The 24,823-nt window shown below is 40.7% G+C and overlaps 1 protein-coding gene across 6 annotated transcripts; it reads left to right on the forward strand.

The window, feature by feature from the left end:
* The first annotated feature begins 63 nt into the window (after positions 1–63).
* SRSF12 (serine and arginine rich splicing factor 12) lies at positions 64–24,823 on the forward strand. Of its 6 annotated transcripts, none has more exons than XM_008006590.3 (5): positions 64–251; positions 10,869–10,973; positions 12,597–12,700; positions 12,867–13,008; positions 18,977–19,275. In XM_008006590.3, exons 1-5 carry the CDS (start codon positions 187–189, stop codon positions 19,002–19,004), a joined length of 444 nt encoding a protein of 147 aa, XP_008004781.1. In that variant the 5' UTR covers positions 64–186; the 3' UTR covers positions 19,005–19,275. The 6 variants fall into 6 exon arrangements, with proteins under 6 accessions (XP_008004781.1, XP_008004779.1, XP_072878691.1 ...); XM_008006588.3 differs by lacking the exon at positions 18,977–19,275 and adding an exon at positions 19,282–24,823 and having other exon boundaries at positions 81–251; XM_073022590.1 differs by lacking the exons at positions 10,869–10,973; positions 18,977–19,275 and adding exons at positions 11,100–11,440; positions 19,282–24,823 and having other exon boundaries at positions 82–251; positions 12,589–12,700.

The following is a 24,823-nucleotide window of genomic DNA, read 5'->3' on the forward strand; positions in this document are numbered from 1 at the left end:
CCAGGCTGGCGCCGCGCTGCGCCCCCTCTGCGCCGGCCTCTGCGGCTGCGCGCTGGCGGGGCTGAGGCCGAGGGGTGGGGGTCGCGCCGGGGGCCGGCGGAGCTCCTGTGGCGGTAGCGGCGGTAGCGGGAGACTGAGCGAGACTAGCGGCCGCTGGCACACCCGGAGGGAACGGAGGAAGCGGTCATGTCTCGCTACACGAGGCCCCCCAACACCTCCCTGTTCATCAGGAACGTCGCGGATGCCACCAGGTGAACGGCCGCGCCTGCAGGTTGGGGGCTCGGAGGAGGGGCGGGGTAACGGCCGTGCCGCGGAGCCCGGCCGAGGCCCGGCGGAGGCCCGGCGGGGCTGCGCGGAGCCTCCCCGCGGGCCCAGGCTGCGCCGCCGGCGGAGGCGCCTTCCCGGGGGAGGTGTGAGCCCGCGGACTATTCCGCGGCCTGGGCGGGACTCGCGCCTCCGCCCTCCCGGGCAGCTTTCAGCCCCGGCGCCGCGCACATCGCTTGCCGGGCCCGCGCCGCAGCCGGCGGGCCGTGGGGCACGGGGAGCTCCTCTCCGGAGCCCAGATCTCTCCCCGCCTCGAGTCGGGAGGGTTTGCGCTCCAGCGAGTGCCCGCGTTTCAGCCCCTTTGTCGCCGTGCCCCGATAAAACCGCGCGTGCAACCCTCCTAGATGAAGAGGAATTGGAGCTGGTGAGAACGTACTGTACCATAATGCGTACTCGGGCCTTACAGTTTCTTTTCCCCAGTTGTGGTCTACTTACAGGCGGTGTTGCTTGCATTTTATTCACACAGTTTTATTCTGCACACAAAAAATAACTTCAGTGAATGAGATCGGTGCGTTTTTCTTTTAAAGTTCTGAGTCCAGTATTAACACCCTTTTTAATGGCTTGAGGATAGACTCACCTGGTTGATCCTGATGCCCTACCCCTCTTTTGAGAATTCTGTCCACAGAGTGTCTGAACACAGATATTAAGGAATGACTTCTTCATATAGCACTTTCTTCCTTAATGGAGCTGGAGAAATTGGGGGCGGGGGAGAGGGAACGGTGTTAATAGACATTTTTATTTCACTGGGCTTACTTCATATACTTCCCTCCAACCTTTCTACCTATGCAGTACTGTTTTATTGTACATAAGGGAGAGCGGAAGCTAAGAGTTTTAGTGATTTACCTGGGACTGACTAGACAGGTACAGATATATGGAGCTCTTGACTCCACAGTCATCTGAGATGAGTATTATACTTTACCTTTGAGAAGTAAATAAATGTTACGTATTTTTTATTTTTTAGTTTTTTATTTTATTTTATTTTATTTTGGACTACGTCTCCCTCTTGTCCCCCAGGCTGGAGTGCAATGGCCCGAACTTGGATCTTGGTTCGCTGCAACCTCTGCCTCCTGGGTTCAAGCGATTCTCCTGCCTCAGCCTCCCGAGTAGATGGGATTACAGGCATGTGCCACCACACACGGCTAATTTTTGTATTTTTAGTAGTGACGAGGTTCCGTCATGTTGGCCAGGCTGGTCTCCAACTCCTGACCTCAAGTGATCCGCACACCTCGGCCTCCCAAAGCGCTGAGATTACAGGCGTGAGCCACCGTGCCCGGCCAAGTATTTTTTATTTGATCACCCCAAGTACATGTATCACAACTATATGCTGTGATTAATATTTCTTAGTTAACATCTAAAAGGTGCCTTGTTTACATTTCTTCTCTCAGCCTGTTTATCAATATATTACATAGAAAACATGAACAAAATTCATGATTTGGGCAGAATTTAAACACTTCGCAGTTGAACAGACAACTTGAAAACGGAATAAGCATCAAACCTTTTCAGGGTGTCTGTAGAAAAATCAGAGGTTTCCAATTCTAATGGTTCACAGGGGCCAGCCAGGGTAGTATAAACGAGTGAGGCTGCCAGCATATAAGGCACAGTAGGATGGTGTGGACTATTAAATAGAAATAGAATAGCAAATGGAAAAGGAAATATGCCATCTAAAAGGAGCAGCATCTGCCTCTAGGCTCCAGCTGACAGCTGCCATGTAGACATCTGGACTTACTGTTAACATATCTTCCTAGTTTTAAAGAGAAATCAGAAATCTGGATTTTGTATGTGTAAACTCAGTCTTTAGATGTTAGCATTAAGTTGAATCATGAAAATCCCATTCGTGGCCGGGTGCGGTGGCTCACGCCTGTAATCCCAGCACTTTGGGAGGCTGAGGTGGGCGGATCACGAGGTCAGGAGATAGAAACCATCCTGGTTAACACGGTGAAACCCTGTCTGTACTAAAAATACAAAAAATTAGCCAGGCGTGGTGGCGGGCGCCTGTATTACCAGCTGCTTGGAAGGCTGAGGCAGGAGAAGTGTGAACCCGGGAGGTGGAGCTTGCAGTGAGCCAAGATTGCGCCACTTCACTCCAGCCTGGGAGACAGAGCGAGGACTCCGTCTCAAAAAAAAAAAAAAAGAAAATCCCATTTGTAGATTTGAAAGCTGTAAAATATAAGGCTGGGCGCGATGGCTCACACCTGTAATCCCAGCACTTTAGGAGACTGAGGTGGGTGAATCACTTGAAGCCAGGGGTTCGAGACCAGCCTGTCCTATCTGGTGAAACCTTGTCTCTACTAAAATACAAAAATGAGCCAGGCATGATGGCTGGCATCTGTAATCCCAGCTACTCAGGAGACTGAGGCACGAGAATTGCTTGAACGCCAGAGGTGGAGGTTGGCAGTGAGCCAAGATCAGGCCACTGCACTCCAGCCTGAGCAACAGAGTGAGACTCTGTCTCAAAAAATAAATAAAGCTGTAAAACATAGCCTGGTGTATGACACCTGTAATCCCAATTACTGGGAAAGCTGAGGTTGGAGGATCACTTGAGCCCGGGAGGTCAAGGTTACAGTGAACTATGATCACACCACTGCACTCCAGCCTGGGGCAGAGAGACCTTTAGAAAGTTTAAAAAAATAAAAGCTGTGGCCGGGCACGGTGGCTCACACCTGTAATCCCAGCACTTTGGGAGGCTGAGGCGGATGGATCACGAGTTTAGGAGTTCAAGACCAGTCTGGCCAACATGGTAAAACCCCGTCTCTACTAAAGATACAAAAAATTCGCTGAGCGTGGTGGTGCACGCCTGCAATCCCAGCTACTCGGGAGACTGAGGCTGTACTAAAGATACAAAAAATTCACTGAGCATGGTGGTGTGCGCCTGCAATCCCAGCTACTGGAGGCTGAGGCAGGAGAATCGCTTGAACCCGGGAGGTGGAGGTTGCAGTGAGCCGAGATCGTACCATTGCACTCCAGCCTGGACAACAGGGTAAGACTCTGTCTCAAAAACTAAAAATAAAAAATAAAAGCAGTAAAATATTGGCAATTTCATGTTTATACACATTGTTTTAAATGTTTAAACGTCGTGTAGGCCAAATAAAACACATCTGCAGGTGACACCTGATCTCTGATCTATGTACTTCATTCACCAATGAGTGATTGAGACTGATAGTTGAGATTTACAGATTTCCTTTTCCATTTTTTCACTTTTTTTTTTTTTAGCTCTGCCACTGGCATACAATCAAAATCTACAAGATTATATTGCATGAATGAAATCATCTCTAACATTTGTTGAATACTCACTGTGTACTAGGTGCCATACTAAAAACCTTACATATATTAAATTTTCGCAGTAACCCTATAATGTATGGTTTTTTTGTTTGTTTGTTTTTGTTTTTTTTGAGACAGTTTTGCTCTGTCAGCCAGGCTGGAGTGCAGTGGCACAGTCTCGGCTCACTGCAACCTCCACCTCCTGGGCTCAAGCAATTCTCCTGCCTTAGCCTCCCGAGTAGCCAGGATTATAGACGCGTGTCACCATGCCTGGCTAATTTTTGTATTTTTAGTAGAGACGGGATTTCATCATGTTGGCCAGGCTTGTCTTGAACTCTTGACGTCAGATAATCTGCCCACTTCGGCCTCCCATAGCGCTGGGATTACAGGCGTGAACCACCGTGCCTGGCCATATGTTCTTTATTAACCCCATTTTACAGATGAAAAACCAACATTTAGGTTAAGTATTTTGCCAAAGATCGAATAGCAGGTAAGTGATGATATGAAGTTAGAATCATCATATGTAATCATATTAACCTTTTAGTACAAAGTGGTATACAGTATAAGTTAGCAATGTGACATGTAAACACGTTTTAAATTAGCTTTAAAGGTAGGGCACAGTGGCTCATGCCTGTAATCCCAGCACTTTTGGAGGCTGAGGCAGGTGGATCACTTAAGCTCAGGAGTTTGAAACCAGCCAGGGAAACATGGCAAAACCCTGTCTCACCAAAAAATTAAAAAATTAGCCAGGTATGGTAGTGCGCACATGTCGTCCAACTACTTGAGAGGCTGACATGGGAGGATCGCCTGAGCCCAGGTGGTCAAAGCTGCAGTGAGTCAAGATTGCACTACTGCACTCCAGGGGTGAGAGTGAGACTCTGTCTCAAAAATAATTAAATAAATAGCCTTTAACATTTAGTATGCTTATAAACAGAATCTTTGGGGCCTGGCACGGTGGCTCACATCTATAATCCCAGCACTTTGGGAGGCCGAGGCGCGTGGATCACTTGAGGTCAGGAGTTCGAGACAAGCCTGGCTAACATAGTGAAACTCCATCTCTACTAATAATAGAAAAAATTGGGCCAGGCGTGGTGGCTCACACCTGTAATCCCAGCACTTTGGGAGGCCGAGGTGGGCAGATCACGAGGTCAGGAGTTCGAGACCAACCTGGCCAATATGGTAAAACCCTGTGTCTACTAAAAATACAAAAATTAGCTGGGCGTGGTGGCACTTGCCTGTAGTCCCAGCTACTAGGGAGGCTGAGGCAGAAGAATCACTTGAACCTGGGAGGCAGAGGTTGCAGTGAGCCAATACTGGCCAGTGCACTCCAGCCTGGGTGACAAAGTGAAATTGTGTCTCAAAAAAAAAAAAAAAAAAAAATCATTGGGATAAAATGTTAAATAAAACATGTAAAATTATATACACAGCATGATTTCAATTACAGTCATGCATCAGTTAAGGACAGAGATAGGTTTTGACAAATCCATTTGGTGATACTGTTGTTGTACAAACCCAAACCTACTACATAGTAAAGCCAGCTACACACCTAGGCTATGTGGTAAGGCCTGTTGCTTCTAGGCTACATACCTGTATAGCATGTTACAATACTGAATACTGTAGGCAATTGTAAGACATTTACCTACATGTATCTAAACATAGAAAAGACACTACAAATATGGTGTACGAGATTTTTTAAAAGGTACACCTGTCTAGGACAGCTTTGTTATAAGATTATGGGGCCACTATGATATATATGGTTCATCATTGACTGAAACATTGTTATGTGGTGCATAACTATATTAAAAAATGAAAAAAGGAAAAACTATATATGGAAAATGAGACTAGGGCTAGGCTCAGTGGCTTATGCTTGTAATCTCAGTGCTTTGGGAGGCCAAGGCAGGAGGATCCCTTCAGGACAGGAGTTCAAGGCCAGCCTGGGCAACATAGCAAGACCTCATCTCTACAAAAAAAAAGTTAGCTGGACATGGTGATGTGTGCCTGTAGTCCTAGGTACTGGAGTTCAAGGTTGGAGCAAGCTATGATTGCACCACTGCACTGCAGCCTGGGCAACAGAGTAAGACCCTGTCTCTAAAAAGAAAGAAAGAAAAGAAAATGAGACTAGAAAGAAATTCATTTGGACAGTAGGACTAAATTTTCCTCTTTTTTCAAATATTTTTCAAATTTTATTTACTAGGAATGTTAGTTTTAAAACAAAATCAATTTTTAGAAAATTAAAAGCAGAAGACACTAAAAGGCTTTGTGAATTAGTGTAAAATTTGACAGAAATGAAATTGAACACAAGAACTGAAGAAATTTTAAAAATAAGTTTTAGGCTGGGAGAGGTGGCTCATGCCTGTAATTCCAGCACTTTTAGGAGGCCGAGGTGGGCGGTTCACCTGAGGATCCCAGGCAGGCTGAGTCACGAGAATCTCTTGAACCGGGGAGGAGGAGGTTGCAATGAGCCAAGATCACGCCCTTGCACTCCAGCCTGGGCAACAGAGTGAGACTCGGTATCAAAATACATAAGTTTTAAAATTTGTGTTGTGTTTCTTTTCACTGGTGAAACAAGATGTGACTTAGGAAAAATAATATCTTTGCTTTTGTAGTGTATAAAGGAATAATTTTTTAATGTCAAATATAGTGTATTAATGGAACTCCAGTCTAGGTGACAGAGTGAGATCTGAGACCCTGTCTCCAAAAACAAAAACAAAAAAAACAGAAAGTGTGAGCAAACTAGGAATAGAAGAGAACTTCTTAACATAATGAATGTCATCTATAGAAAACATGGCTAACATCATACTTAATGATGAAAGACAATGCTTTCCTTGTAGAATCAGGAACAAGAAAAGAATGCCACTCTTACAACCTCCAACATTTTATTGTAGGTCCTAACCAGTGCAACAAGGCAAGAAAAAGATATAAAATACAAAAATTGGAAAGATATAAGTAACCATTCTTAGGTGACATATTTGTTTACATAGAAAATACTAGGGAATGAACAAAAAAACTGCTAGAACTAATAAGTTTAGTAAGTTATGAGGATATAAGGTAAATTTACAAAAACTTTATTTCTGTATATTAACAGCAAACAATTGAAAACAATGACAATTTAAAAATTGCATTTACCATAGCATCAAAAGGCATACTTAGGAAAACAGTGAACAAAAAACATGCAGAACGCTGTGCACCAAAAACTACAACATATTTTCAAGAGGAATTTTAAAAGCCAACATAACAAAATCCCATCTCTACTAATAATAGAATGAACTGGGTGTGGTGGCACATGCCTGTAATCCCAGCTACTTGGGAGGTTGAGGCTGCAGTGAGCCAAGATTGCGCCACAGCACTCCAGCCTGGGCAACAAAGCAAGACTCCATCTCCAAAAAAAAAAAAGACAAAACAGGTCTCACCCTGTCTCCCAGACTGGAGTGCAGTGGCATGATCATAGCTCACTGCAGTCTCAAACTCCTGAGCTGAAGTCATCCTTCTTCCTCAGCCTCCTGAGTAGCTGGGATTATAGCCACCACGCCCAGCTAATTTTTTAAAATTTTTTTGTAGAGATGGGGTCTCACTATGTTGCTCAGGCTGATCTTGAACACCTGGGCTCAAGCAGTCCTCCCACCTTGGCCTCCCAAACTGCTGGTATTGCAGGTGTCAGCCGCCATGCCTGGGCAACAGTGGGAATTCTAACACATGTTTTTGGAAATGTAAGTTGGTTGGGCCACTCTGAAGAACATGTAGTGAAGCTGAGATAGGCATACCCTCCAGCCTACCAATTTCTCTGCTAGTGATACTGAAACAGGAGAATAGGGTCTGGAGGCAGGGAACCTGAGGCTGATTCGCACTGACTTCCTAGAACTGAATCAAAAGGAGAACTCCACCTCTCTACACCCAAGGAACAAAAGGATCAGAGGCTACTCCCTTTGCATTGTATTACAGATAAAAAATGGAAAGTACCTCTGACTGGTCCCCTCCTGCAACCAACCAGACTGGTCCCAGGCCAAATCTTCATGTGTAACTTTGTAGCTTTGCTTCAGCCTCTGATTGGTCACCTCCCTCCACCAGACTGGTGGTGGGCCAAGTCTTCATTTACATAGGGTGTAACCAAGTAACCAATGGAAAACCTTAGAGGGTATTTAAACCCTAGAAAGTTCTGTAACTGATGCACTTGAGCCGCTTGCTTGAGCCTGCTCCCACTCTGTGGAGTATCTTTTCATTTCAGTATATCTGTGCTTTCATTGCTTCATTTTTCCATTGCTTTGTGCATTTTGTCCAATTCTTTGTTAAAAATGCCAAGAACCTGGAGGACTCATAGTCAAGACCCTCCATTGGTAACAGAAGGATGTAATATTTCTTTAAAAAATACTGAAAATCATGGCAAGTATGTCAAATACTGAGAAAATAATTTTTTTTTTTTTTTTTTTTTTTTTTTTTTTTTTTTTTTGTTGAGACAGAGTCTTGCTCTGTCACCCAGGCTGGAGTGCAGTGACGCGATCTCTGCTCACTGCAAGCTCCGCCTCCCGGGTTCACGCCATTCTCCTGCCTCAGCCTCCCAAGTAGCTGGGACTACAGGTGCCCACCACCAGGCCTGGCTAATTTTTTGTATTCTTAGTAGAGACAGTGTTTCACCGTGTTAGCTAGGATGTTCTTGGTCTCCTGACCCGCCCGCCTCAGCCTCCCAAAGTGCTGGGATTACAGGCGTGAGGCAGCTGGCCCGGCCAGAAAATAAATCTTGTTGGTGGATACATCGGTGTTTATTATTCTCTGTACTTTTTTGAATGTTGAAGTAGATCATACCAAAAGTAAAAAAATAAATGAAAACGAAACAACAGCTAACAAGTGAGGGAGTGGAGACAGTGAATGGGAATTGGCTTTTTTGAAAAGACCTGTTCCATCCAACTCCCATCACCCTTGGCTTCCAGGACTCCAGACCTCTGTGGCACACAGTGCTCCAGCCTCCTCCTTTATATTATCTGTGGTCCCTTTCCTCTTAGCCACTACATTTGGTTGATGGGATTTGTTGTCTTAGAAGACCTTCATTTGAATCCTAGCTCTGCTACTGGCTGTGTAGATCACTGGGCAAGGTAACTTCTCTCACCTTTAGTCTCCTTAACTCTTAAATGGTAACAGTAATGTATTCTTTATTCATTGATAGGCACATGTGTATTGAGTACCTACTGTGTGCCCAGCAGCTACATTAGGTACAGAGATACGCTGGTGAAGACACCTACTTTAGCAGTGATTCTCAACCTTCAGTCTCAGAATTGCCTATGAAATCCTGAAAAAATAAAACATAACTGGGCCTCACTAAGGAAAATACTAATTAGGTCCAGAGTTAATACATCAGGTTGGAGTGCCTATGTCTGTAACATCCCTTCACAGATGATTACAGGACTCAGGAGAGGTCGAGACCCTTTATACCACTCCATGGTCTGTGGGAGCAGGAATTGTTTTTCTTGTTTCTCATATTCCTAGAGCCTGGCACATAGTAGATGCTCAGTAAGTATTTGCTGAATTCTGAATAAGTGAAAGAAAAAGACGTTGTCACTGTCCTCAAAAACTAATAGTAAAAACAAACATGTTCTATTAGTATTAAATGAATTAAAAGTATGTCATAATATTGACTGAGCTACTGGCATATAGCGGATGCTTAGTCAATTTTTGTTGAGTCTTATATGTAATAATTTCTAAATCCCCATCTCTAGCCTTAATCACTGGCTTCTAATAATTATATTAATACACACTAATTAATATAATGCACATAATCACAATTTTCTGTTGCTTATAGAACTCTTATCGATGTTCTACCATCACCTCAAATTTTGCATTTCTAAACCTGAAAGTTGCTTTTGCCTCTTTTCTTCCTCTTTGATCTAGCTCTCTTCTAGTTTTTGTCACTGACACCATCTTTTTTCCATTTGTCCAAGTTCAAAGCTTCTTAGTCATCTTTGAATCTTTATTTCTCCGGAGCCACATTGTATGATCATAGCTTGATGCTGAATCCCTATGATAGTACCATGAAGCAGTAGGGTGTAGTGGTTAAGATGCACCAGTGTGAGACCGAAAATTTGATTTCTAGCTCTGTCACTTGCTGGCTCAGTGACCTTAGAAGGGTTAATCTGTCTGTGTCACCTGTAATCTGCTTGTATCACCTGTAAATAACCTGAAATCTGTCTGTATCACCCGTAATTTGTCTATATCATCTGTAAATAACCACAGGGAAGTTGTAAGAATTAAGTGGTTGTAAGGTGAACACTGGCTAATATATAAATGCATGTAACTGTTAGCTATTATTGCTAAATATTTTGTCTCTTCAGTTAAATTGTAGCTCCATGAAGATGAATATCATGCTATTTAATTTTTTTTGGTATCCCTTCTGAAGTTCCTAATCACACTAGAAGGCATATAGCAGGCTCGAAATACCTATCAAATTTGGGAATACAGTAGTTACTTTGTTTTATGTTTAATATTAAAACATCCATTTTTCTTTAAACCCTGATAAATAATTTTAGGACTTCTTTAGAATCTAATGCTCGCTATCTGAAAACAAGATTAACATAAACATGAAATTAAAGTGAGGCAAAATGAATGTGTTCTTAGTGCAACAATTACTTATTAGATCTTATAATAACTTTCAGAGGTGGATATCCTGGGTCAGTGTTTCTGGAAATTAAGCATAACAACCACCTGGAGTGCTTGTAAAGATACAGATTTCCAGCCTCTAATCCAGACTTCCTGAATTAGAACCTCTAAGAGAGGTGTGAGAATCTGGGGAGGTTTTTTGGTGTTTTCTTTTTTCTTTTTTTTTTTTTTAAGACAGGGTCTCACTGCCACCCAGGATGGATGGAGTGCAGTGGTGTGATCTTGGCTCACTGCAGCTTCAACCTCCTCACGCTCAGGTGATTCTCCCACCTCAGCCTCCCGAGTAGCTGGGACTACAGGCACATTCTACCACACCTGGCTGATTTTTGTATTTTTTTTGTAGAGATAGGATTTCACCGTGTTGCCCAGGCTGGTCTTGACCTCCTGGGTTCAAGTGATCCACATACCTTGGTCCCCCAAAGTGCTGTGATTACAGGTGTGATCCACTTCGCCTGGCCTGAGAATTTTTTTTTCCTTTTTTTTCCCTTTCTGTCAAAACCTGCATGATTCTTACAAAAAACGATTTTAGATAATGCTGGTCTAGATGATGTTCTTTCTTTTGAAGGTTTCAAGAGGATTTCTGTAGGCAAAATATTTTAATCCAGCTATTCATATTTCTTTGCCTTATTTCTAAAACGCTTCAGGCCTGAGGACTTGCGCCGTGAGTTTGGTCGATATGGCCCTATAGTAGACGTTTACATTCCACTTGACTTCTACACTCGCCGCCCAAGAGGATTTGCTTATGTTCAATATCCTTTATTTTATTGTGTGCATGTGAATATACTGTATATGCGTGCTTATACGTATATGTATTCAGTAGCATATGTTACGAGATTAATATTGCCTAATTAAATGTGTTTATTTCTTTATCTCAGAAGATCAGTCCACAGTAGCTGGCAAGCACCCCCCAGTTTGAACCAACTTGTTAGCTAGAATCCAAGCATAAACCCAGCAGGCGAGACAAAAGGCACCTAAAGTTCAAGCATCAAGGAGTAAAGAGGGAGGGTGGACACAGATATAAAGACCTGGAAGAGGGGAAGTCTTTATCAAGCAAAAGACAAAGCCAACACCAGGTTGAGACTTCGGCTTTCCTACATTTACTCAGAGTTCCAGAGTCAAAGCCAAGTCTGATTTTGTTGGTTCTGCGTCTCTTGTAAAGTCCATCTTGCAAGCCTTAAAGAGTAAAGGTCAAGGTTCAAGATCAAGTGACATTGAGGTAATTGCCAGTCTCGTTTTATATTGCGTATCTTGAGCTTTTTCTGTTTGTTATTTTTTTAATTAAACCAGTGAACAACCTCCTAAAAAAAGTTATTTATTTTTATATAGCTAATGTCCATTATAGCTAGATTTAATATTATATAATTCATATACATAAGGAAGTTTAGTGGGATATTACAAACCAGTATATGTAATTCCAGATATTTACAGATTGCTCTTATGTTTCTTTTATATTTATATCCCAAGTAGTAAAAACAGAAATGTTTGGCCGGGTGCGATGGCTTACACCTGTAATCCTAGCACTTGGGGAGGCTGAGGTGGGTGGATCCCCTCAGGTCAGGAGTTTGAGACCAGCCTGACCAACATGGCGAAACCCCGTCTCTACTAAAAATACAAAATTTAGCAGGGTGTGGTGGTGGGCACCTGCAATCCCAGCCACTTGGGAGGCTGAGGCAGGAGAATCTCTTGAACCTGGGAGGCAGAGGTTGCAGTGAGCTGAGATCACACCATTGCACTCCAGCCTGGGTGATGAGGGAAACTCCATCTCAAAAAACAAAAACAAAATAAATGTTTGAAGTGGTAGGTTCAAGAGTAGATACCATTTTGAAAGGACTAAATCAGTTTTTTGTTTTAACTCACTTGTATATGTGCAATTTTGTTTATAAGTAATGTCTCTTAAATGTCGAATTTAAAAGCCTTTTAATGAAAGAGTAATTTTAATTTCAGAATAAAGGCTTCTTCATGCTGATATTCAGTGAAAAACCTGATGGATCCTTTATCTGAAAGAAGGGAGTGAGTCCTAAACAGTTTGTAATTTTATAATGCTAGCCAAATTTGGACTTTTTTTTTTGGTTTTCTTGTTTTCAAATTATACATGCATACTGCAGCCACACTATTGTAGACACTAAAAGTACAGTTACATGTTTGTTTTGTTCTTTTTATTTTTAGACTCACTCCTCTAAATCATAATGGGTCATTTGTTGTCATGAGAAAAAGTGAAAGTTTTTTTTTCTGATTATTCATATTATATTGAAGATGTGAGCTTAATAACTTGAACTTGATTTTCATATTAATTTCATTTCATATGTAAATAATACTTTTAAAATATGTTTACTTGATATCTCATGTTCAAAGTGTCCTTAACAGCTAGTCATATTTGAAGATGTTCGAGATGCTGAAGATGCTCTTTATAACCTCAACAGAAAGTGGGTATGTGGCCGTCAAATTGAAATACAGTTTGCACAAGGTGATCGCAAAAGTAAGTGTGACTGAATGCCAGATTTTATTTATTCAGCAGAATGAGTTTCAGTGATGACTCATTTTCTAATTTAAAATTCTTTCAGTAAATGATTACTAGTTGAGTGGTTGTTACTGTGGTGTTCAGGTAACAAATTATGTCATAAGTCTTGTTCTTTATGTTCCAGCACCAGGCCAAATGAAATCAAAAGAACGTCATCCTTGTTCTCCAAGTGATCACAGGAGATCAAGAAGCCCCAGCCAAAGAAGAACTCGAAGTAGAAGTTCTTCATGGGGAAGAAATAGGAGGCGGTCAGACAGCCTTAAAGAGTGAGTACAAAATACAAGAGGACCAAAAACTTCATTTTCTACTTTTTCTAGGAAATATATATAAATATGTATATTTTTTGATAGGGTCTCACTGTTTCCCAGGCCGGAGTGCAGTGGTGCGCAATCATGGCCCACTATAGCCTTGACCTCCCAGACTCAAGCAATTTTCTTTATGTTCCAGCACCCCAAGTAGCAGGTACTACCTGCTGTGGTGCAGGTGTGCACCACCACACCGGGCTAATTTTTTTATTTTTTGTAGAGATCGCAGGTCTCGCTATGTTGCCCAGGCTGGTCTTAAATTCCTTGGCTCAAGTAATCGTCCCACCTCAGCCTCCCAAAATGCTAGGATTACAGGTATGAGCGGCTGTTCCCAGCCTGGAAAATATTTTAAAGTTTTTATAAACAGTCCAGCTGAGTCATTTTGCTTAATGTATGAACATAATCAATTTTTGTTAAAAGATAACACTCTTCTCTATCATATATTGTTATTTAACTTGGGTTTATGGGATTAATTCTTATGTTAAAGTTACAGACTTAACTTTATCTTTTTACATGAGAAGATAATATATAGTGAGCAGAAAACAAAAAGTAAAAAAAAAGACATACTCAGCCGGGTGCGGTGGCTCACACTTGTGATCCCAGCACTTTGGGAGGCTGAGGCGGGCAGATCACGAAGTCAGCAGTTCAAGACCAAACTGAACAACATGATGAAACCCTGTCTCTACTAAAAATACAAAAATTAGCTGGGTGTGGTAGCCACACGCCTATAACCCCAGCTACTCAGGAGGCTGAGGCAGGAGAATCTTTTGAACCTGGGAGGCGGAGGTTGCAGTGAGTCGAGATCACACCACTGCACTCCAGCCTGAGCAACAGAGCGAGACTCTGTCTCAAAAAAAAAAAAACAAGGTGATGAGTTTTAGATAAATAAAATTTTCCTAATGTGCCCAACAGTTTGTAATCTTTAACTTTAAAAATGTTTAAATGTGGAAGAAATAGAATAAAACGTACAGGTGCAGTATTCTCAGCACTTTGGGAGTCTGAGGTGAGGAGTTTGAGACTAGCCTGGCCAACATGGTGAGACCCCATCTCTACAAAAAAAAAAAAAGAAATATAATAAAATCGCTTGTGAAAGGTAGTTGACTAAAGTTAATGTAAATCAATGTACTTATAAAAGATAAGTTATCAAGAATAAATTCCAAGTATTGAAGAAGACATATTAAATAGTAATTTTGGGGGAGGGGAAAAGATATTTTGAAGAAGACATATTAAATAGTAATTTGGGGGGAGGGGAAAAGGTATTTTCAAGTTATTTATTTTGCTAGCCAGTTTATCACAACGGAAATTAATTATATGAACCAGGCATGGTGGCTCATGCCTGAATCCCAGCACTTTGGGAGGCCAAGGCGGGTGGATTACTTGAGGTCAGGAGTTCAAGACCATCCTGGGCAATATGTTGAAATCCTCTCTCTACTAAAAATTCAGCATCGGCACAGTGGCTCATGCCTGTAATCCCAGCACTTTGGGAGGCCATGGCAGGCAGATCACCTGAGGTCAGGAGTTCGAGACTAGTCTGGCCAACATGGCAAAACCCTGTGTATACTAAAAATACAAAAATTAGCTAGGTGTGGTGGCACACGCCTGTAATCCCAGCTACTTGGGAGGCTGAGGCAGGAGAATCGCTTGAACCTGGGAGGCGGAGGTTTCAGTGAGCTGAGATTGCACCACTGCTCTCCAGCCTGGGTGACAAAGCAAGACTCTGTCTCAAAAAATAAAATAAATAAAATAAATAATTTAAATTGATTTTTCTAAATGCATTACAGCCTTAGTGAACCAGTTTTTTTCTCTTGCTCGATTTAAATAAGGTGAATATTCACATCATTTTCTGCCTTCTAGTGGAAGTAAAGTATAATACTTGACTGTCTCAAGTCATTATGGGGTATCAGGGATAGAAGGACCACATCTTTCAGGACAATGCTATTCTGCTTTGTACTTGTTATAAGACCATTGCTTAACCTCCCTGACCCCAGTTTTTCTCACTTTAAAAATTGTATTATGGCCAGGTGCAGTGGCTCACACCTGTGATCCCAGCACTCTGGGAGGCCAAGGTAAGATCACTTGAGTCCAGGAATTCAAGAGACCAGCCTGGGCAACATAATGAGACCCCCATGTCTACAAAACAAACTAAAAAAAATTAGCCGGGTGTGGTGGCACACACCTGTTCCAGCTACTGGGAGGGAGGGAGAGAGAGGGTGGACTGAGGTGTGAGGACTCCTTGAGCCCAGTAGGTCAAGGCTGCAGTAAGCCATGATTGCATCACCGCACTCCAACCTGGGCAAGAGAGGAAGACTGTGTCTCACAATAAATGAATGAATAAATGAATGAATGTAAAAAAAAAAGGTATTCCATAAATCTTTGTTAACTTTATATCAAGGAATGTGTATGTTAGAACTCTAAATGTTCCTAACAATGTTAAAATTGCTCCTCAACTCCCTTTTCTTTAGTCCAAATATATTATAGCATCCTTCTTTTACTATGTTAGGATTTTTTTTCAAGGACATTTTCTTCATTTTGCTTCCTACAGCTGTCTACAAAATGAATGAAATTTAATTTCTAAAAGACTGTGAATTTATTCCAGAATATATCTACATCAGTATATTTTCAGTATAAATATATAATAAAAAAATTCAAGAGAGGCCAGGTGCAGTGGCTCATGCCTGTCATCGCAGCACTTTGGGAGGCTGAGGCAGGTGGATCACTTGAGATCAGACAAGCCTGGCCAACATGGCGAAACCCCATCTCTGCGAAAAGTACAAAAATTGGCCAGGTATGGTGGCATGTGCCTATAATCCCAGCTACTTGGGAGGTTGAGGCAGGAGAATTGCTTGAACCCGGGAGACAGAGGTTGCAGTGAGCCATGCTTGCCTCACTGCACTTCAGCTTGAGTGACAGAGCAAGGCTCTGTCTCAGAAACAAACAAAACAAAAAATTAAAGAGGCTCTGCATGGTGTTATCATTTTCCAAAGAAAGCTTTTTAAATTTCTTCATCTAGTTCAATGTTACTATCTAGTGTCATTTTTCTTCAGTCTAAAAAATATTTAGTATTTCTTTTTTTCCTCTTTCAGCTCACCAGGAAGTACCAGGGCAGTGAATATTTAGTATTTCTTGTAGTATGCATCTGCTGATAGTGAATTCTCTCAGCTTTTGTCTGAAAACATCTTTAATACTCGTTTGTGAGAAATACTTTTGTTGAGGATCGAATTCTATATTGGCAGTGATTTTATTTTTCTCTTTAAAAATGTCATTCCATTGTTTTTCTGATATCCATAGTCAGTTGTCAGTCTTATGATTGCTCCTTTGAAGGTAATTTGTCTTTCATTCTCTGGCAAGGTTTTCACAATTTTTTTTTTTTTTTTTTGAGACGGTGTCACTCTGTCACCAGGGCTGGAGTGCAGTGGCACAATCTTGCCTCACTGCAACCTCTGCCTCCCAGATTCAAGCGATTCTCCTGCCTCAGCCTCCCACTACCACACCCAGCTAATTTTTATATTTTTAGTAGAGGCGGAGCTTCTGCATGTTGGCCAGGCTGGTCTGGAACTCCTGACCTCAGGTGATCCGCCCGCCTCAGTCTCCCAAAGTGCTGGGATTACAAGCATGAGCCACTGCACCCCGCCAGTTTTCAGATTTTTCTTTGACTTTGGTTTTCATCAGTTTCACTGTGATGTGCCTAGTGTAGTTTTCTTTGTCTACGTGGGTTTATTGAGCTTTTTGAAATTGTGAGTTAATGCTTTTTGTTAGTTTTGTAAAATTCTATGCCATTATCTCTTCAAATATTGCTTCTACCTTACTCAGTCTTTCCTCTTGCCTGTGTGACTGTATGCTATTCATCTGTTGTGTTCTTCTATGGATTTCTTAAAATTCGTTTTCTCGCATTGTATTTCAGTAGGATGTTTTTCTAATGATATTTTAGTTAACTTTTTCTTTTCTTTTCTTTTCTTTTCTTTTCTTTCTTTTCTTTTTTTCTTTTCTTTTCTTTTCTTTGACTTGGAGGTTTTCTCTTGTTGCCCATGTTGGAGTGCAATGGTGCGATCTCGGCTCACTGCAACTTCTGCCTCCCAGGTTCAAGTGATTCTCCTGCCTCAGCCTCCCAAGTAGCTGGGATTACAGGCATGCGCCACCACGGCCGGCTAATTTTTGTATTTTTAGTAGAGATGGGGTTTCACCATGTTAGTCAGGCTGCTTTTGAACTCCTGACCTCAGGTGATCCACTTGCCTTGGCCTCCCAAAGTGGGATTACAGGTGTGAGCCACTGAACCCAACCTAGTTCATTATTTCTTCTGCTGTATCCAATCCGGATTGCTGTTAAGACCATCTAATGACTTTTTAATTTCAGATATCATATATTTTTAGTTTTAAATGCCTATTTGTTTCTTTTTATAGATTCTAGTTTTCCACTGAAACTATCTTTTTATCTGTTTTGTCTTTTCCTCTTATTTTCTTGAACATATTATTCATAGTAATTTTTTAAATTCCTGTTTGATGATGCCAATATCCAAATCACTTTGGGAATGATTCTTTTGCCTTTCATTTTCCTTAGTTTTTAGTTATTCTTGCCTGTTTTTTTTACATGCCTCATAATTTTTTAAAATAGCATGTTGGACATGGACAAAAAATTGTAGAGGCTCTGCGTGACATTATCATTCTCCAAAGACAGTTGTTTTTTTTCTAGCAGAGTACTGGCGGATCACTTTGATCTTAAGGCTTGGTTTTGGGCGTTGTTAAAGCTGCTCGTTTTGGCTTTGTATTTATTCCTAGGGCACGGCCCTTGCCTCTAGAATGTAGCCCTTCTGGGTTGTTGCCTAATGTTCCTCATTGACCTTTTGGGAGTTTGGACTCTAATCTCTCTCCCCAGCACCATGTGTCCGAAAAAAATTTCAGCTCATTTCTTCAATTTCTGAATTCTAGTTTTTTGCTGGCCCCTTGGAATCTCTTCCCATACACACACAACTTAGAAGATGGCCAGTGATTTAAGGAGAATTTGTAGGCAAATTTTAGAGGTACTTTTTGGTCTCTAATTCACTCATCTCTAGAGTTTTTGCCTCTCATGTCCCACCCATTTTGGTAGCCCTGAATTCTAACTTTTCTCTCTTCAGCTTAGTCAAAAAGCCATTTTCTGGTTGGGCTCAACTCCTGCATGCTGTCATTTGAAAAATGGTTTTATTTATTTATGTATTTATTTTATTTATGAGATGGAGTCTCGCCCTGTCACCCAGGCTGGAGTGCAGTGGTGCGATCTCGGCTCACTGCAACCTCCGCCTCCCGGGTTCTGCCATTCTCCTGCTTCAGCATCCCGAGTAGCTGGGACAACAGGTGCCCGCCACCATGCCCGGCTAATGAAAAATTGTCTTAGTAATAAGAGCCAAGGCTTGTAATCCCTCAGGTTCTTCCTGCTTGTATTGATTATCCTCCAGTGCCTTTGAACAGTTGTTTTATAAGTGGTGTGTAGCTTTTCAATATAGCTGTTTTCGGCCAGGTGTGGTGGCTCACACCTGTAATCCTAGCACTTTAGGAGGCCGAGGCAGGGGGATCACCTGAGGTCAGGAGTTCGAGACCAGCCTGACCCCCATCTCTACTAAAAATACAAAATTAGCCGGGCGTGGTGGCACATGCCTGTAATCCCAGCTACTCCAGAGGCTGAGAGAGAATTGCTCAAACCCGGGAGGCGGAGGTTGTGGTGAGCTGCGATCATGCCATTGCACTCTAGCCTGGGCAACAAAAGCGAAACTCCATCTCAAAAAAAAATATGTATGTGTGTATATATATATATATATGGCTGTTTTATATGGGAAGATTAGTCTAATACAAGCTGTTCTGTCATGGCAGGACCCAAAAAGTCCTGCATCTAGATTTTTATTTTTATAAGCATTATTTGAACTGTAAGTAATTGATTTTTTAATCTTTTTTTCTTCAGATTTTTGTACCTCTTAAGAGCTGTATAACCCAGACTAAATATGCAGTGCATTCTTCAGAACTGATCCCTATAATATACGTCTAGCAAAGTAAAAATTTTTGGCTGTGTATTCTAGTATAACAAATATTACAAACTTGTTACTTATGTTTGAACCAAAAGCATGCATAATAAAATAAGAAATTTTTTTAGCTTATCTAGTAAAAATATAACTAATGTTATGTAAAGTATGTAAGTTCCTGAAAGTGTTGTTTCCTGATCTCTTATTTTGTGTGAAATATATGCTCTAACATTATGGATGTTTGCAGGTCTCGACACAGGCGATTTTCTTATAGCCAGTCTAAATCTCGTTCCAAATCATTACCAAGGCGGTCTACCTCAGCAAGGCAGTCAAGAACTCCAAGAAGGAATTTTGGCTCTAGAGGACGGTCAAGGTCCAAGTCCTTACAAAAAAGGTCCAAGTCAATAGGAAAATCACAGTCAAGTTCACCTCAAAAGCAGACTAGCTCAGGAACAAAATCAAGATCACATGGAAGACATTCTGACTCAATAGCAAGATCCCCGTGTAAATCTCCCAAAGGGTATACCAATTCTGAAACTAAAGTACAAACAGCAAAGCATTCTCATTTTCGGTCACATTCCAGATCTCGAAGTTACCGTCATAAAAACAGTTGGTGAACAGCAACAGAAAGAGCACCACGCAGTCTTTAATATAAGTTATTAAACTCTCATTATGTTAAATAAAAATTCTTTAAGGCATACAGAAAATGCGAGTTGATATTACTTTGGGCATATGGAAGAAATAAAATCTCTAGCTTTGGATTAATAAAAATTTGGTCTCCATTTAAAGGGCCTACACTACAAATTATGATTTGTCTGTTGTCACCATTTTATGGACCATTTTTTATTTACATTGTGGCAGAAGGGTACTTTTCAAGGGAAATGAGTAAACTGGAACTAATTTTTAAACTTCTACTTGGAGAGAATTGATTAGTACTATTAATACCTTTTACACAAATATTTTTGACTTTAAAGCACTTTCATGTAAAAAGTAACTATGACTGTATAATTGCATAGAGCAGACTTAAGCTGTTTGACACCTATGTCTCTTTTGTGTCTTCTGTTTAAACTTGGGCCAATTCCTGGTGGATATAGTTCATATTACAAAATTCTGACGTTCCAAAAAGTAGAATTTATATAGAGATCAAACATTCAAAAGATACATTCTCTCCTAAGCTCAAAGGTTATATTTTTAGTGGGTAGAACAGTATAGGTAAGTTGACATGAAATTGCATCCTGCACCATGTCCACATTAGTAATATCAAAACTTGAGAAATACTGGATTTTGAATGGTTTGAGACTAATTCTTTAAAAATTAGGCTGAGCAACACTCACAATCCAAAAATATTCAATTTAAGCCTTACACATTTGAAGAGTGGTACATTTTGTATAAAATCATATTTCATACCATTATTTCCACATACCTACTTTTCATCTGCTGCTTAATTTTTTCTTTTTAGAGTTCTTGCCCAACTTTAAATGATATAGAATAAGTCTTACTATTTTTGAAAGAGTGTTTAGTACCTTGTATTAAGAAACTTGGCCAAGTGTGGTGGTTCACTCCTGTAATCCCAGCACTTTGGGAGGTTGAGGCGGGGGGACTGCTTGAGGCCAGGAGTTTGAGACCAGCCTGGGCAACATGGTGAAACCCTCTCTCTAAAACTTAAAAAAAAGAAGAAGAAACTCAAGACTACATCTTCAAAAACCAATTTCGCATTATTTGAATTTTACATTATACTGCCCTTCATTTCTGACAGCCAAATAACTTTGTTGATATTTATTGCTTTTGTAGTTGTTATAACTAATAATTTCTTTGAAAATGTGTTGTAGTTTATGTTTTTCAAAGGATTTTGGTAGTATTTGTGATAGAATGATTTTGCATATGATTATTATAGGGGATATATTTATAGAACTCTACTTGTATACTTTGCGACTTATGAAAACTTAAAAGTTCTCAACACATATAGTTAGTATTTGTATCCAGAGTATTTAAGAAAAAAATCTGTCTTATATTTTTAGTATATAGGAGCCAGTGTTGCTTCTATTTGTTTTGAATACAAATTCCATTTTTCTTTGCTTATTAGATCTCATATGTAAGAAACAACTTTACACAATAATTTGTATGCTGGTAATATTTGGACAAGTGCCATAAATTAATGTATATTGTACTTTCTGAATAGATTTTCTCTAATCATAGCAAAATTTATTTCAAAACCACAACTCTTTGAAGTATTCAGCTATAATAAAATTTAGTTATAAAATTATGTGGCACTACTGAATATCTAAAGGATAATCTGAAGAATGAGTAAGACAAATATTGATAGTAATTTTTAGTATTTTCAAAATGTTTGGGATCATACACTTAAATGAAATCATTTTAAAAACTAGGGGCTGGGCACAGTGGCTCACACCAGTAATCCTAGCACTTTGGGAGGCCAAGGCAGGAGAATTGCTTGAGCCCAGGAGTTTGAGACCAGCCTGGGCAACATAGCAAGACCCCTTTATCTATAAAAATAACTAGGTACTATTGTGAAAAATAACTAGGGATTGATTACAGTGTCTGTACTATGTATTCACAAATTGATTTCTATATTCCCGAACATATTTAATCCTTTGATTTACCTCTGACTAGGTTTGTCATTGTAATCCCTAGGCTGCTTAGGAAGATACCATTTGGTTTGATGAAAAAGCTGGAATGATAACAGCTCAAACTCTTGAGCATTTAGTACATGCTTGGCACCGTTCTATATGTTTTAAGTTATTCACTCATGTATTTAACCATCAACACTCTCATAAGGTAAATATCCTGCAGTTACTTTTGCACCAACCTAATACCACTGCAGGCAAGGAAACAGATGCAGAGAGGCTAAGTTACACACAGCCATAAACTTCGGATCAGTAGAGTGACTGGGCTTCGAAGTCCTCTTCCTGACTGCCGTTCCCGTGTCTTTTGCAAAGAGAAGTCTTTGACAGGTATATGCTTTATTAAGATCATGCTTAGAAAGAAATGAGAGAGGCCGGACGCGGTGGCTCAAGCCTGTAATCCCAGCACTTTGGGAGGCCGAGACGGGTGGATCACGAGGTCAGGAGATCGAGACCATCCTGGCGAACACGGTGAAACCCTGTCTCTACTAAAAAATACAAAAAACTGGCCGGGCGAGGTGGCGGGTGCCTGTAGTCCCAGCTACTCAGGAGGCTGAGGCAGGAGAATGGCGTGAACCCGGGAGGCGGAGCCTGCAGTGAGCTGAGATCCGGCCACTGCACTCCAGCCTGGGCGACAGAGCGAGACTCCTTCTCAAAAAAAAAAAAAAAAGAAAGAAAGAAAGAAATGAGAGAACAGAATTAGAAAAAGAAATGACTGTAGGCTTCGATGAAAATTACTTTTGTGACTAAGTGAAAATTGTTTGGCTAGGTATCTTGGAAAATTGTCTTCTGGGAATATCTATATTCTAGGGTTCACTTTTGTCTTAGAATTGTTTCTTGGCCCATTTACGAGAGATACTTTGTTTATGAATAAATGGTTTAATTTTAGACATCTGTGATCAGTTCTTTTAAAGTGACTATACTTATTTAAGTACTTCCCAAGTTTAGTGCAGGGGTACTACCTACCATTTATTCAGGATCATAGAGGATAAGTTAGGGTCATAGAAAATAAAGACTGCCATGAGAGCTGCTTGCTTGCTTTTTCCCAGGAATAATGAACAAATAATTTCTGTATAGCAGCTGACATTTTTCGGTGTTAACAGATACAAGGGGAATTTGCTGAAATTTTTATTTGGAGCCTCGGATTTAATTTTATGCCACTGGGCTAATTTATTTTTAAATGTAAATTCAGTACTTTATTTGTAAAGTTTACTTGAGATCTAACTATTCTAAGACACGTTGTTGCATTACAAATAAGAATTGCTGCTTTTATTTTGATCCCATTGCCAGAGGCAAAATTAGTCAAAATTTAAAGGTATGTAGAAATACTTTTGTAATCCTTAAACTACATTAAATTTCTGGCTGACCATGGTGGCTCACACCTGCAATCTCAGCACTTTGGGAGGCTGAGGTGGGCAGATCAACATGGTGAAAGCACGTCTCTACTAAAAAATACCACAAAAAATTAGCCGGGCGTGGTGGCGCATGCTATTCAGGAGGCTGAGGCACGAGAATTTCTTGTACCTGGGAGGTGGAGGTTGCAGAGAGCCGAGATGGTGCCACTGTACTCAAGCCTGGGCTACAGAGTAAGACTCTCAAAAAAAATAATTTATTAGATTTAAAAACTAAATTTGTTTTCCAAAGACAAAGAGAGTAGTAGAATATGTAGGGTACTTGTATAGATAGATACATGCTACTTAATGCAGTACAGTCTGGTGCAGGTGATCTTAACGTGGCATAATAGACCCAGAGCTTCAAGTCTAGGCCGTGTAAAGTGAAATGCCAAACTACCGTGTGTGCATGTCTCAAAAGAAAGGTGATGTAGTTTTATACAATTTTGAAACAAGTCCATGACTCCCAAGGGTTTAACGACCAATGATTCAGTGAGACATTTACAAATTTTGAAGTCAGAATTCAGTGTGAATTCTACACACATTTACTAGCTATGCAACCTTGGACAAGTTACCTCACATCTGTGAGCCTCAATTTCTTACCTGTAAAATGTGGATGTATTTGCCCCATTGGGTTGTTAGGGTTAAAAAAAAAAGATGCTTAGCAGAATGCCCAGTACCTGATAAGCATTCAAATATCAATTTCTTCTTTCATTTTTTTATTTAAATATTTAGAAAACATTTCCTAGTACTAAATGTGAATTATGCACCTTAGCATTTAAATCACTCCCTGGATGAAAATAGGGTATTGAGGATACCCTAGGTATATGTTTGGTTCACATAATTCAAAACACCATAACCTACATCTGTTTATAAGCTAGTAAATAGGTTACAAATTAAAATCAAGAATATCTAGGCTGGGCGCGGTGGCTGATGCCTGTAATCCCAGCACTTTGGAAGGCTGAGGCGAGCGGATCACTTGAGGTCTGGAGTTCGAGACCAGCATGGCCAACATGGTGAAACTCTGTCTCTACTAAAATTACAAAAATTAGCCAGGCATGGTGGCGGGCACTTGTAATCCCAGACACTCAGGAGACTGAGGCAGGAGAGTCACTTGAACCTGGGAGGCAGAGACTGCAGTGAGCCAAGATCACTCAACTGCACTCCAGCCTAGGCAACAGAGCAAGACTCTGTCTCAAAAAAAAAAAAAAAAATCTAACTGTGTGTCAGGTTTCAGGTTCTTTCAGAATGTTGGTAGATGAAAGGGTCATTCTCTTCACATGAGAGACTGCCTAGCCAGTAATTAATATTTAGTCCTATAACTACATTGCTTGCATGTTCATTACTGTTTAGTTTTGTGTGTGCTAAAGCTTGTGTAGGGTGAGTAGTTCCTCAGAAAATGTGTAATTGAAGCAAGAAGCAAAATTACTACTTCTCTAGGAGTAAAATTCTATTAACCAAATGCATAAGTACTACATGCTTTTTAGAAATTGCTTCATAGAGGTAGATGGAGGGACACGATCCAGAATTCTTAGTATTTGCTTGTGACCACCTGTTTTGTTTTTACAGAAGTGTAGCTTATAAGACTGATCACCTGTTATCTAAAGAAACAACTATGGCCAGGCACGGTGGTTCAGGCCTGTAATCCTAGCACTTTGGGAGGCTGAGGTGGGAGGATCACTTGAACTCAGGAGTTTGAGACCAGCATGGGCAACATAGTGAGACCTCATCTCTATTAAATAAATAAATAAATAAA

Source organism: Chlorocebus sabaeus, chromosome 13 (assembly GCF_047675955.1).
Source record: "Chlorocebus sabaeus isolate Y175 chromosome 13, mChlSab1.0.hap1, whole genome shotgun sequence".
Lineage (NCBI taxonomy): Eukaryota > Metazoa > Chordata > Mammalia > Primates > Cercopithecidae > Chlorocebus > Chlorocebus sabaeus.